Raw genomic sequence first — 15,408 nt, 5'->3', positions numbered from 1 at the left:
ATGTATTTGTCCTCTACTATGTAGTAAAATAACGTGTTTTCTAAAATATAAGTTTATATTTTTGTAAATATAATTTTGTATAGTGTTAGGTTTAGGGTTGGTGTAGTTGGGAAATAGTAACCCAACAAATCCTAAACCAATTGTTAGATTCATGGTTTATTGGGTTTGGTGTTTGAATTTTCCTGCTAAACATTTGTACTTGCTGATCCATGCTGCATCTGCCTCCATTACTTACCAGGACACTCGCTACACAACTTCGCATTCAGTTCATTCTGTTACCCTACTGCTCTACACAGAGTAGATCTCTGTCCAGCATCTCATGCTACAAGAAAACTGTCCAACATCTTTACGGCTCATCTGTTTCTCAAGCTCCCAGCCACACAGTCTTGGTAGTCATTGAGAAAATCTTATTTTGCACTGTCAATGCCCTTAGATATTTTACACAATGTAATCACATTAACGTGGCGTATCAATGTGAAAAATTAGTCGGAGCCATGAACAGGGTTCGAACCAATGATCTGGGTATCTCTGGTTGCAATACTCTGGACCATGTCGTGGTGTAGTGGTCTAAAGCGTTACTGGAAGTACCCTGCGCATAGATTCGAATCTCCTTCATGGCTCTTACTGACTTTCTCATTAAATAGTTTGATAGTTACCCACCATCCAGGACCTCTCTACGGCGCTGGAACCAACCGTATTCGCGTTTACCTTTCCATTAGAGACTTTCGGCGCCGAGGAGAAGGGGCACCTGCTGCATGGTTGACAGCTTCTCCCCCCGTATCAACCTACCCTGGCTTTGCGCCCTGGAGAGGTCACTCCAGACCGACAACCAGAGTGCAACTCCATAGTCTCCTGAGACTGATGGATGTCTACTAAGTACTAGGTAGATTTTTGTAGTACTAGGAACTGCCTAAGTACTAGGTAGGTAGTCTCTATCAAGTCTCTCTCTCTCTCTCTCTCTCTCTCTCTCTCTCTCTCTCTCTCTCTCTCTCTCTCTCTCTCTCTAGATCAGCTCTAACTCTTTCCATATTTCTTCATATGCCATCCCATGTAATTCAAGGGCGAGTCTTGTTGCAATCCTCTGAACCTTTTCCTAGTTTCTTTATGTGTGTGTACTCACCTATTTGTGCCTGCAGGATCAAGCATTGGCTCATGGATCCTGTCTTTCTAACCATCGGTTGTTTAAAGCAATGTCTCCTGTCCAACTTTTCTATCATACTTAGTTTTAACGCTATGAATAGTTTTTGCTTCTACAAACGTGTGTGAAGCAAAGTATATACACTTCTAAAAATGTTTGTGTAATATATATATATATATATATATATATATATATATATATATATATATATATATATATATATATATATATATATGTCGTACCTAGTAGCCAGAACTCACTTCTCAGCCTACTATTCAAGGCCCGATTTGCCTAATAAGCCAAGTTTTCCTGAATTAATATATTTACTATAATTTTTTTCTTATGAAATGATAAAGCAACCCTTTTCTCTATGTATGAGGTCAATTTTTTTTTATTGGAGTTAAAATTAACGTAGATATATGACCGAACCTAACCAACCCTACCTAACCTAACCTAACCTATATTTATATGTAAGGTTAGGTTAGGTAGCCAAAAAAAGCTAGGTTAGGTTAGGTTAGGTAGGTTAGGTAGACGAAAAAACATTAATTCATGAAAACTTGGCTTATTAGGCAAATCGGGCCTTGAATAGTAGGCTGAGAAGTGCGTTCTGGCTATTAGGTACGACATATATATATATATATATATATATATATATATATATATATATATATATATATATATATATATATATATATATATATATATATATATATGTGTGTGTGTGTGTGTGTGTGGTTGTGTTTTAATATGTTAATATTATTACATCACACACCACAAACACATTTCCTGCATCAAACGAACATTTTTCATTCCCTTGAGGGCAAATGGATGGCGACAGTCGCTGTAATAAAAGGTATCTAATGTTGCTTACCTTTCTGACATTGTGCTAACGAGCTGTGTATGTTTTAATCAGTGATTACATATCACCGAAATGCAATTCGTTTGACATGTGCATTAAGGAGACTATTACGAAAATAATATAATTGCCAATTTAAATATAAAATTCTGATTAATAAGCTTTCAAAGCGCCAAGTTCAATTTCGATGTTTAGTAAAGCCAAAGTTTAAGATAAATAAACTTTATAATTATTTTCAGTATCATTTTCACAACATGATCCATACAAATGTTGTTAAGACACGTAAACCACGCACAAACACGGCTTAGCGATCACAAAGTTAACCAGATTGTCTTAGGCTGCTCGCCGTGTTAACTTGTGGATGTGTGGTTGCAGCGACTGGACGTAAACCTGTACGTCACCGATGGAGGCTGGCTCCGCACTGGGCCACCTCCGCTCAGTCCACGCTGTCACACGCCCGCTGACACTGTTGCCAGCGTGGCGATCATGCCCACCGGCGCTGCTTGTCTCCACACTCGCCTGGCAACCCATGTTGCATCGTTTGATTACTCGTTTACTGTCAATATATATGTAAAGGATAAACTTGTTTTTTGTATTGAGTATTATATTGGTAACGGAGTCAGAATTTGCGTGTGTTTTATGATGTTAGTGTTTCCTGGGTCTGGTAACACGGTTCCGTACATGTACTCTCAGTGTGTAGATTAGCACACGGGGTCACACTTGAGTGTCAAGTCTTAAAGTCTGTCTGTCGTGGAAGGCTAAGATAGAGCGATGATAGGATCACGAAGCCCAGTAGACAACGCAGTCGGGACTCAACAAAGAGTCTAGGGTTCGATTCCCGCGGCAGCAGAGACGTTTCAATAAGTTTCTTTTCATCTGATGTCTTTATTCACCTAGCAGGAAATAGGTAACCAGAAGTGAGGGAATTGTTGAGGTATGCATCACGGGAAAAGTCTGAATTCACTGACAGTAAAAAGTCTATAATTTAAAATATTATATAAACAGTGTAAGTATGCATTGATTAATTACTAAACGAGGCAGAAAATTATTCCTAGCATGGTATTAACGCTCAATGAGCCGTCATTAACCTGACCATTAACTCACTCTTTCTGTTCCAATAAACTTATGTTAACTTTTGCGTCAAATAATATGTTAGAAATTATCAGTTATCTTTATCGGATAATTCTAGCAAGCTGTAGGAAAATGCATCATGTGTCTCACTACAAGATAACATTTGTGGTTAAAATACATTAGGTCTCAACTTCTCAAACAACACTTATGATTGAGAGACATTTTCTGTCATGTGAAAGAATTCTATACGTCATCGTTAACATAAAATGATTCGAATTAAACAAAGTTGCAAACATCTAAAAAAAAATCAGAGAACTACATAATTTTTTTCAAACAAATATTTCCCATTTGGACTTGAACAGACGCGGCGGGCCTCGATCCGCGACTCTAGTTACTACAGCAAGTCCAGTCCCATGTCAGCCGTACAACCGCGGTGTCAGTTTTATGACTGATGGTCCTGCTCGCCCAAACACTGAGGCCTGATGCGTGCTCTAATTTGTGCATGTAAATTCCCCGCTAAAATTAAGGATGTGTGTGTATCTGGCGTCATGACAAGGATGTGTGTGTATCTGGCGTCATGACAAGGATGTGTGTGTATCTGGCGTCATGACAAGGATGTGTGTGTATCTGGCGTCATGACAAGGATGTGTGTGTATCTGGCGTCATGACAAGGATGTGTGTGTGTATCTGGCGTCATGTCAAGGATGTGTGTGTATCTGGCGTCATGACAAGGATGTGTGTGTGTATCTGGCGTCATGTCAAGGATGTGTGTAACTAGCGTCATGTCAAGAATGTGTGTATCTGGCGTCATGTCAAGGATGTGTGTGTATCTGGTGTCATGTCATGGCAATGAAACCGGATGTGATGTCATCACCCTCACGAACGACGGGGCGAGCAGTCAAGACGACCGAGATGTACATCCAAGACACAACAGTAAAGCTGACCACCATCACCCACCGACGACACCAAGGGGCTGTTCAACGTGGCCTGCGCAACACACATTCTGCCCAAGGGATAGGAGACAAACTAAGAACTGTTCATTCTTTAGCATTAAGCTAAATGTGTCTTTCCTATCCATCATGTTATTTCCCACCATAGAGTCGACCGGATAATTTAAACCTAGCATTACCGTATTAAGTATAAACTCTCTCTCTCTCTCTCTCTATATATATATATATATATATATATATATATATATATATATATAATGTCGTACCTAGTAGCCAGAACGCACTTCTCAGCCTACTATGCAAGGCCCAATTTGCCTAATAATCCAAGTTTTCCTGAATTAATATATTTTCTCTAATTTTTTTCTTATGAAATGATAAAGCTACCCATTTCATTATGTATGAGGTAAATTTTTTTTTATTGGAGTTAAAATTAACGTTGATATATGACCGAACCTAACCAACCCTACCTAACCTAACCTAACCTATCTTTATAGGTTAGGTTAGGTTAGGTAGCCGAAAAAGTTAGGTTAGGTTAGGTAGGTTAGGTAGTCGAAAAACAATTAATTCAAGAAAACTTGGCTTATTAGGCAAATTGGGCCTTGCATAGTAGGCTGAGAAGTGCGTTTTGGCTACTAGGTACGACATTTTATATATATATATATATATATATATATATATATATATATATATATATATATATATATATATAATGTGTGTGTGTGAGAGTATATAATTATTTATTTATTATACACCAATCATAAACCAGTAAGGTATAAACAGGGTAATAAACACACTCAAAACACATTCAAACACACACTTATAAACCACTTTAGTCGCCCGATACTCTGAACGAGACGTTCTTATTTTTTCCTACACAACAATTTAGATGCAACATCTGCCCTTGGACAGACAGGCAGACAGACAGACAGACAGACACTATTACATTTATAAATTCAGATTACTTTTGCTAGCAGTTGGGGCGATCACAGAATCATCAAAGTGTTCTTGTATTGAAATATGGCAAATATTGTCCGTAGACCTTGGATTCCAATTTGGATCACTGGAATCCGATTGTCAAGTAATTCTAATGAAATTACTGAAATTAAATTGTTTAACAAACGCATGATTTCAGAGTACAGGTATTGGAATTACACCCATTGTGAATGATTCTATGTAGTGGCATTACCAATATTTATTTATTAATTATGATATTGCAAACAAATTCCTTAATATTAAGTTGTAGATTAAGGAATTTGTTCAGTTAAAGAAGCATGATATTAATGTTATTAATTTTAACCAAAATTAACTATCGAATTAACATAACCTAAATACGCATTTGAATAAGGTAACATTTTGCCTGATAAAGAAATAATGACAAGTTATAACTCACTTCATATCACATGTTTGGTACATGTTACAAACATAGGGGCCTAGTAGCTGCGTGGACAGCGCTCTGGGCTAGTAGTCCTAAGGGCTCGGGTTCGATCCCCGGCAGAGGCAGAACAAATGAGCAGAGCTTCTTTCACCCTGGTGCCCCTGTTTACCTAGCAGTAAATAGGTACCTGGGAGTTAGACAGCTGCTATGGGATGCTTCCTGGGGATGTGTGTGTTTGGGCATGTGTTAGAGAAATATATGTAGAAGACATAAAAGAGGAAAAATAAATTGGTTAGAAAGGCGGTGTCCAAGAACTAATTGCTTGATTCTACAGATACAAATAGTAAACACAGACACTCTCTCACACACACACACACACACACACACACACACACACACACACACACACACACACACACACACACACACACACACACACTCACACATACACACACACACACACACACACACACTCACACTCACACATACACACACACACACACACACACTCACACATACACACACACACCCACACACACACCCACACCCACACCCACACACACACACACACACACACACACACACACACACACACACACACACACACACACACACACACACACACACCCTCCGCAACACATATTTCCCGGCGAATGTTTCTGCATATCCTTGAGGTGAGCTCAACTACCTTCACAAAATATTAATACGACACACTTCCTCGCCAAGGGTTATGGGATATTTTTAACTTGTGGATTTATTTTACATTTCGTGCTCTAAACATTAAAATTTTACATATGTTTTGCATGCTAATTGCATCTTTTGAGTTGACTGTGAAGAGAATTAATGTTTTATGCTGCCTTATAAAGAAATCCTTAGCTTCTGGGACTAAATTGATAATGATGAATAAATACTAATAATGATATTAAGGGTCATAATAATAATGATATATTAATAATGATGTTGATGAGAAAATCCAGCAAGGCTGTGAGGGGGGGGACACGAACCACTGACCCCGACACTGCCAGTCGGATACTCTACCACTGGATTTAACAGCATCAACATGTTAATGATGTTGATGATGATGATGGTGTTAGTCATTGTGATGAGGATAATGATGATAAAGATGATGCGGATGATGAAAAGAGGAAGAAGGAAAAAAAGTACAATAAAAGGAAGAACTAAACAATGAGCAGGAGAGAGATTGAAATACAATATATCTATTATTCATATTTTGTAATACTAATTTTACTTTTATTGTTAATTTTCATGGAATAGTAACCAAGTGTTATTTGCCAGTTGTTTACGTTTTTAATTGCTGAACTGTTGGTGTGTTTTAGTAGCAAATTTGGTGTCAAATAAATTTTAAAAATGGCGTATTTAAGAAGAGATTAGCGGGGGAAGTGTTCCCATCGTGCAGAGTGAACATCCACCAGGTTGACACAAATCGCATTTCTTGTTTGGTAGAGCGTTCTTAAAGAGACGTACTTGGACAGAAGCTACATGAATGCTACGTATTTTGTAAATCTTTGAATAATATACTCCAGCCAGCCACATCTATTCTGTGTTGAAGAGTCTGGGTTTGCGGCTCTAAGACTGGCACATTTGGTCTGTTGGTCTAACAATTTAAAATTAGAATGAGGATAGAAATGCTAAGTTAGTACTAAATGCTCTATTACAGTCTCATTTAAGAGATGTACATAAGTACACATACCTTCGCATCTGGCTGATGTACTAACATCCGCATAAAACATATTTTCGAGGTGAATTTGGCGGTAACATTTTTCACAAGTCAAGTGAAGGACATTTTCCACTCCTGATATGGTAGCTAATGGATTGAACTGGAGTCTTTTCGAGTCTTGCCTCATGATCAGACGGTATACTCCTTGAGATAGCGATAACTTAACATTTTCTGGGGTGACCATAACTTACCACCCTCAAACCCCCTTGATAAAATATTTGTAAGGGCAGCATGGTTGTGATCTACGTCTGCCTTCTTGTCTCCTGAAGATGTCAGGGTATGATCGTGTGTAAAGTCGCAAGGTTCTGGTGCTTATTTCAGGTCTCTATCACAGTAGGTATCTGTGTACCTGTGGTGGACAGCCAGTGCGCCACATTCTATTGTATTTGTTTATGTCAGCAGACTTGATCTGTGTTATAATTTTTTTTATTTAACTTTATTAAATGAAACTAAAAAAATGGGGAATAATCGTTAAGGTTTTTTGGTAGAATGTGAACTGGGTTAACAACTTAGTCCACATAGATTTAGTAAGTGAAATTTATTCATTGGCATAATGCAGTATTTCACCTCGTCCAGAAATATGGATTGTAATAGCTTAAAATCATAAAGCTGTGCAGAGTTTAATTAAAGTTCTGGAAAGTTAACGAGAAAATTTCCCTGGGGGAAATGGAAGCTTACTCTATGATTGGAAATTTTTTCACGTATTTTGTGCGTGGTGTAAAACTACCTTTTTCGTCGATTTCTTCTTCTTGTCAGGCGGTAAAGATTTCAGGGCATTCTGAGTGGGAAATTTTTATGTGACTCGTGGTCGTGAAGCTTATGGAACATAGAGTCAGCTCCTATGATAATGATTGCTACGGTCACTATGGATCGCAACCGGGTTCTTTGCTGGAGGAACCAAAGTACTAGTATCCGACCCCTAGTCGGTAGTGGCTTTCAAGGAGTCTGCTTGGTAATGCAAGTAAAACACAAGGGAGGAGTTGAAAGGAATACACTTCATCAATTATCAATATATTCACATATTATCACTTTCCCATCAACTTAAATAGAATCATAAACGAAGTATTACTGCACTGATATATACACATGTGTCGCTCTCATAGGACACTAAGCGCTCCTCGATGCTCATGCAATGCAGCCTTGTCAACTTCCGTGTTTCCTCAACACACAGTACCGTCCTCAACCAGTACTGGGAAACACCAACGAGTCTACCCTAGCCATGGGCCAGCCTATCTACAGTATCACTAGGTGCTCCTTGTGAACGCCCACAATCACTCTCCAGCCTGGTGCTGGCAGAGAACATCAGCCTCGCGCTGCTGGGCCTCTACACGAACAAATACAAGGGTAGCGAACCCCTGGCAGGAGCTTCTTGCAACTAGCTAGTTACTCTCCTCCGTAGCACCTCACTGTCGGTCGTTTCTTCCTCTAGCCAGTCCCGGGATACGCCAAATTCTGTCACTGCCACTTCACAGGCAGATACTACTCAGTTCCTCTTCGGCGGCGGCTCACTGCTCACGTAAAGCAGACTGGAATAGAGACATAATAGGCTGTCCTGGGTAGACTGACTGTCTTCGTACCACTGCAGCCCTACGTCGCCTCTGTGGATACAGTTTACGTCATCAGTAAACTGGCCAGTACTTGGGACACTAGGAAATACAACTGACGGACTCTGACATTGATATACAACTTCTATCTCGATAGATGGCGCTGATTTCTAGGCGCCACCTCACTAGAGATCAGCTACAGCGACTCTTCGGGCTGACCAAGGCAGGAATCTAGAGTCTCTTGCAGGAATCATACCGCCACCACCAGATGGTATCGTTCATTTTGTGGGGGTTTGTGGAGCAGACTCACAGATGGCGTTGACGTCGCTACTCCATTCTCCGACGATGGAGTCGGGTTCGTAACAATGATTGATGTTTCCTCCATACATCATGTATAACGTGCAATAGTGAATTTCATGCGAATTACTGCTCACATGAAAGACGATTTTGAAATTTATGATATGCGCATGTGATAAGAGTACATACGTTCATGAGTACTCACATGGGAAGAGTGAACAACATATCTTGTGGTTATTTTGAGATGATTTCGGGGCTTAGCGACCCCGCGGCCCGGTCCTCGACCAGGCCTCCTTTTTGTTACACACCCTCCACGAAGTAGCCCGTAGCAGCTGTCTAACTCCCAATTACCTATTTGCTGCTAGGTAGCAGGGGCATCAGGGAGTGTTACGGCCCTCTCGGGTCGCAACTGGGTTCTTACTCTGATGTTGTTAGAGGAAGGGTATCCGGCCCCAAGCCAGTAGTGGCTTTCAAGGGATGTGATCAGTAACGCAAGTAAACTAAAAGGGGAAGGGAAAGAAAGGCAAAAACTTAATATTATAATTAGCACCTTCACCAATAAATATATATAAGAAGATTACTCGGGGGAGGGTATAAACACTACACAGGGGTATTATCTACACTGTCGTCTTCTTCTGAAGACTCTGGATCTTCTCGATGCCAAGTTCTCGGTGCTCTCGTGGCCTCACGACGAATCCTTCGAAAAGCTGAGTCTACCCCGGCCACAGGTCAGCCAAAACACAGTTCCACTGGGGGCACCGCCGTGGAGGCCGTCAACCACAAGTCCAGCAGATGGCTGGCAGGTTCCGAATCAGCAACGCTGGTTGGGCCACTCCACGAGCGATACTAGGGTAGCGCCCTAGTCAGGAGCCTCGTGTGATACCACAGATCACTCTCCTATCCGCAATACCCCAGTGGTTAAGCGTCTCCACCAGCCAGTCCCGGGTATGACAATCCTTCAACTGCCGCTTCACTGGCAGGGTAACACCACAGTGTTCATCCAGGAGGCGACTCACAGCTGCTGCAGCAAAACACTTGGTGTCGAGACGGCTGCCTTGGGTAGACTGACTCAACTTTCCTTACAGCAGTCCCAGGTCGACTCTGTAAGCAGACACGTCATCAATAATAAAGACACACTAGGACATGTCACTTACCGGCTCAGACCCAAACGCCCACCTATTCACTCCATAGATGGCGTTGTCGTCTGAGCACCACCTCACCGGAGGTCAGCAGCGGCTGTGTTGTGAGCTGAACAGGACTGGAAACTGGCCCTCGTGGCCAGTACACCTCGTCCTCACCAGGTGTCGTCGTCCATTTGGAGGGGGTTTTGGGAGCTGACCCACAGATGGCGCGGTCGTCACTGCTCCGTGCTCAGACGCTGGATTCGGGTCCGTAACACCTCCCCACCAAAAAGAATTTGGTTTGGGTTTCTAGAAAGAAAAACACAAACCAAATTAGTATGTGGATACAACTCCACACAGACTCACGTACACTATGAACTGGAGTGATGAGGCTGTCTTGTCCACAGAACTGTTCTACTGGGCAATTCCGGCACAACGGGAACTTGCAGATAGAAGGCAATGACCTGCCTGACGTAAACTTCCACCTCTCCACTGCGAGGGGGGGGCATCATCTCACATCTCTCGAGTAAGGATCCATATCGACCCGATCTAGGTCGACTCGACACTTCCCCATGTCGTGGCACCGATGATGGCTGGTCACAGACGGCATTTCTGGTGCCGGTCCGGTAGTCCTTCAGGGAGACGGGAACCTGGAATACAGGGGTCGGATCTTTTAGAGTCACAGCGACAGTTAAATCAGTACTCACAGCATACGCCTCTACTAGGCTCACACCTAGTTCCAACGGGGCTGTTCGTACATCGAAGATGGCATTCGCTCTGCCACCGTCAGGTCGATCAACGTTTCGCATAACGCTGCATCTAGGCTCAGCAATCACGCGGGGGGTGTCAATCTGTCGGAAACAGTCACTCACATTATCATATCTCGTACCTCCTGTATCTACCATTACCTTCCAGGTCTCTTCTTCAACTGCAACACTCACTGTGCACGTCTCCAATCCCTGGGACCTCTTCATGGCGTTCACGGGAGCCATCATCTGCCAGGTCGTCCACTGGTCCTCACTGAGAGCACATACAAGAATAAAACAAAATACCGCTAGGGAACATTTGGTTAGCTTAGGTACAGGTTTCATGAGCTTGTCATGTCCATAGCCAGCTATATCCATTAGCCTGGTTTGGGCCGAAGAGGGCTCTATAACCTTCGCACATACCTCACATACCTCCGACGTCTGGGGAATCTCTGGCCGGTTCAATGAATGCTGTACCTTGCCATACCGCAAGTACTCATCTGCCTCCGCTCCAGACTTGTTGGTATCCGTGGGTGCTTGCACACAAGACCTCTCTTCATGCTCAGTTACCTCTGCCATCGTAACCGCATGTTCCTCGTCGGGAGAAGAATCAGGAGACTCTGCTAGAATACTGTCGATCTGCGGGTGAGAGGACAAATTAAACATATTTAACTCCGAACCTGTCCATACCTGGATATTACCACTGCCTGCTGTTACCTCAGACTTTGCTGTTCCGGCTGACTCGTCCGCAACCTTGGGATGATTGTTGCTCCAATCGGTCACCAAGTCGTTGGCTAGTACCACGTCAATCCCTGCTACAGGGAGGGTATCGACTACTGCCAACGCACATGTGCTGCTGAAGTAAGGCGAGTCGAGATGTACCGGCACTAAGGGGGCGACATACTGCGTCCTAGGAAACCCAACCAGGACAACCTTTGGTCTCCCATCCACACTCATTCCCTCGGGTAACGAGTTTCTCACGATCAGGGACTGGGCTGCTCCACTATCTCTGAGCACTACAACAGATCTACCAGTATGATCACTCGTTACATACCCGCTTGAAGTGTTAGGGGCGAACAAACTTGGTCCTTCCTGCGTCGTCGTCGACTGGCTTCCTGCTGGTGGTGTAACACAGCTCATCATCATCATTACCTCCCTTCGTGCACCGCCACCTCTTCTGCCTCGGCACATAGCAGCTACATGCCCTTTCTGCCCACAAGTCCAGCACACCATATTCCTCCTCGGACTCCGGTGTTTCGGACTGCTAGGACTAGTCCTTCGAGGGCTACTTGGGGGCGTCTTCTTAGCGCTTCGTGGGACGGGGGTCTCCTCTTCGTCATGAGGTTTGTCAAACCGGCGTTGGTAATTCCTCGGGACGTACTTAGCAGACGGCCTATGAGTCAGGATGTATTCCTCAGCCATTGTGGCTGCCGCACTCAAGGTCTCTACCTGCTGTTCCTCTAAGTACGTCTTCAGGTCTCCAGACAAACAATCCTTGAAGTCCTCTAACAGTATGAGCTGCTCGAGGTCTTCTTTGGTCTCCACCTTCCGAGAGGCACACCATTCCTGGAAAGGTCGCTCCTTGATAGTGGCGAATTCGGTGAAAGTGTGCTCTGAGGTCTTTTTCAGGTTCCTGAACTTCTGCCTGTAAGCCTCAGGTACCAATTGGTACGCCATGAGCACGACCTTCTTCACTTTGTCGTAATCGCTGGAGTCGTCAAGGGATAACGTGGAGTAGGCGATTTGGGCCTTCCCAGTCAAGACTGACTGTATCATGATGGCCCAATTCTCCCTTGGCCACTCCAAAGAGGCAGCGACTTTCTCGAAGGCTGCGAAGAACTTAGACACTTCCTTCTCATTGAATTTTGGGACCATTTTGATGTTCCTTACCGGATCGAAACTACTGGTTACCGTCGTTTGCCTCCGACCACCTAACCGTAATACTTCTAGTTCATGTTGTCTCTCTTTTTCCTCTCTGTCTCGTCGTTCTTGTCTGTCTCGTTCTTCTCTTTCTCTCTCTCGTTCTTCTCTTTCTCGCTCTTCTCTTTCTCTTTCTCGTTTCTCTTCTCTTTCTCGTTCTTCTCTCTCTCGTTTCTCTTCTCTTTCTCGTTCTTCTCTTTCTCGTTTCTCTTCTCTTTCTCTTTCTGCCTTCCTTTCTTCTAATTCTAAACGTCTCATCTCTAATTCTTTATCTTGTCTCTCTCTTTCCATTTCTAATTTCTTCCATTCTATCTCACGATTTATCTCTAAGGCACGCATTTTGACTGTAAGAAAGCTAATGTTCAGCTCACCTGCATCACTGTCAATGTCACTACCTTTATCTTCCTTTTTAGTGGAAGCTATTTCCTCACCTTCCTTTATACTAGGAGTCTCGCCTTCCTGTTTTCGGCCTTCAAATGCCGGTGAACCTTGGACAAGATCTCCACACGGGAATCACTGGCACGGATCTTTATCTCCAGGTAGGCACTGACTAGTACAAGTTCCGGTTTGCTCAGATACTTTAATCTGGCAAGACAGTCCTCTCTGTTCAGAAAAGCCTGAACATCGTCCAGATCATCGATGGTAGCTTTTTCTGCCATTGTCACAGATGGAGCACTTAACACACCGCTTTCACGTTAGCACTTAACGCACCGAGCACTGTTCTACGTCAATATTGCACTTTATCGCACCAAACACTGCACTTGCCAATATTGCACGTAATTACTTCGGGCACCGCACTACACAATATTGCACTTAATCACAGCGAACACCTCGCTTTATTGCACTGAATCACGCCGAGCACCTCGCTACACAATATTGCACTTAGTCACTCCGAGCACCGCACAGGACGTATAACGTCCCAATCGTCACACACAGGGGGAATTATTTACAGGGATTACGCCACTTCACCACCCCTGTCAAACATACTCGACAAGGGGACGGATCCCGTTGGGGATGCCAATTATGTTACGGCCCTCTCGGGTCGCAACTGGGTTCTTACTCTGATGTTGTTAGAGGAAGGGTATCCGGCCCCAAGCCAGTAGTGGCTTTCAAGGGATGTGATCAGTAACGCAAGTAAACTAAAAGGGGAAGGGAAAGAAAGGCAAAAACTTAATATTATAATTAGCACCTTCACCAATAAATATATACAAGAAGATTACTCGGGGGAGGGTATAAACACTACACAGGTGTATTATCTACACTGTCGTCTTCTTCTGAAGACTCTGGATCTTCTCGATGCCAAGTTCTCGGTGCTCTCGTGGCCTCACGACGAATCCTTCGAATATATATATATATATATATATATATATATATATATATATATATATATATATATATATATATATATATATATATATATTAGGGGTACCACCTCTGGTGCAATTGCAGGGACCCACATCCTCGAAGAAGAAAACAAAGAACATTCAGAGAAGACCTTGTGGATTCTCACTGAATACTTTATTCTTTTCTTCTCCTACCACCCCCATTATTTTTTTGTATGTCTTGTTTCATTTTATTGCAATGCTACAGTTTACAGAGAACACACACACACAAATATATAACAATTAAACAATCAGCGTTCGAAGACCTCGTCATATATCGAAGACCCCGTCGACCTCGTGTGTGTATATATATATATATATATATATATATATATTATTAAATATGACCGAATATAACCGTTCACAACGGTTATATAGTTCACAACACCGGTTGTGAACTATATAAGTTCACAACCGGTGTTGTGAACTTAGTGTCACAACATTAACATGGTTTCAGGGATGGCAAGTCATGCCTCACAGGAATAATTGAATTCTACAATCAGGCAACAAGAATCAGACAAGAAAGAGATGGGTGGGCAGATTGCATATTTTTGGATTGCCAGAAAGCCTTTGGTACAGTCCCACACCAGAGACTAGTGAGAAAGCTGGAGATGCAGGCAGGAGTGAAAGGGAAGGTACTCCATTGTATAAGGGAGTACCTAAGTAACAGAAGACAACGAGTCACTGTGCGGGGTGAGGTCTCATATTGGCGAGACGTCACCAGTGGGGTCACGCAGAGTTCAGTCCTTGGACCCATACTGTTCCTTATATATATGTAAATGATCTCCCAGATGGAATAGAATCATTCCTCTAATTGTTTGCTGATGATGCAAAAATTAGGAGGAGGATTAAGACGGAAAAGACAGTATGAGACTACAAGATGACCTAGACAGACTGCACGAATGGTCCAACAAATGGCTACTAAAGGTCAACCCGTGTAAATGTAAGGTAATGAAACTAGGCAGTGGAACATGAGGCCAGTCACAGGATGCAGAATGAGAGATTAAATACTTCATGAAACGGACAGAGACTAGGATCTAGGAGTTGATATAACAGCAACCCTGTCTCCTGAAGCCCACATCAAAAGAATAACATCTGTGGCGTAGGCGAGGCTGGCTAACATCAGAACTGCCTTCAGGAACCTGTCTAAGGAATCATCCAGAACCTTGTATACCACATATGTAAGACCAATCCTGGAGTATGGGGACCCAGCATAGAGCCCGTACCCTGTCAAGCACAAGGGAAAGCTTGAAAAAGTTCAGAGATATGC

General features: G+C 42.8%; 1 protein-coding gene across 1 annotated transcript in view; it reads left to right on the top strand.

Moving 5' to 3' along the window:
- Window positions 1–15,408, top strand: part of LOC138373375 (prophage side tail fiber protein homolog StfR-like) — a 52,511-nt gene that overhangs the window by 32,374 nt on the left and 4,729 nt on the right. Inside the window, exons 4-5 of the mRNA XM_069339573.1 lie at window positions 2,370–2,564; window positions 6,444–6,550. Of these exons, the coding sequence (XP_069195674.1) occupies window positions 2,370–2,564; window positions 6,444–6,550 (302 nt within the window). The remainder of the gene's footprint in view (window positions 1–2,369; window positions 2,565–6,443; window positions 6,551–15,408) is intronic.

This window comes from Procambarus clarkii, chromosome 42, assembly GCF_040958095.1.
Source record: "Procambarus clarkii isolate CNS0578487 chromosome 42, FALCON_Pclarkii_2.0, whole genome shotgun sequence".
Lineage (NCBI taxonomy): Eukaryota > Metazoa > Arthropoda > Malacostraca > Decapoda > Cambaridae > Procambarus > Procambarus clarkii.
Note: the sequence above shows the minus strand (reverse complement) of the source record. Positions and strands in the feature narration are given on the sequence as shown.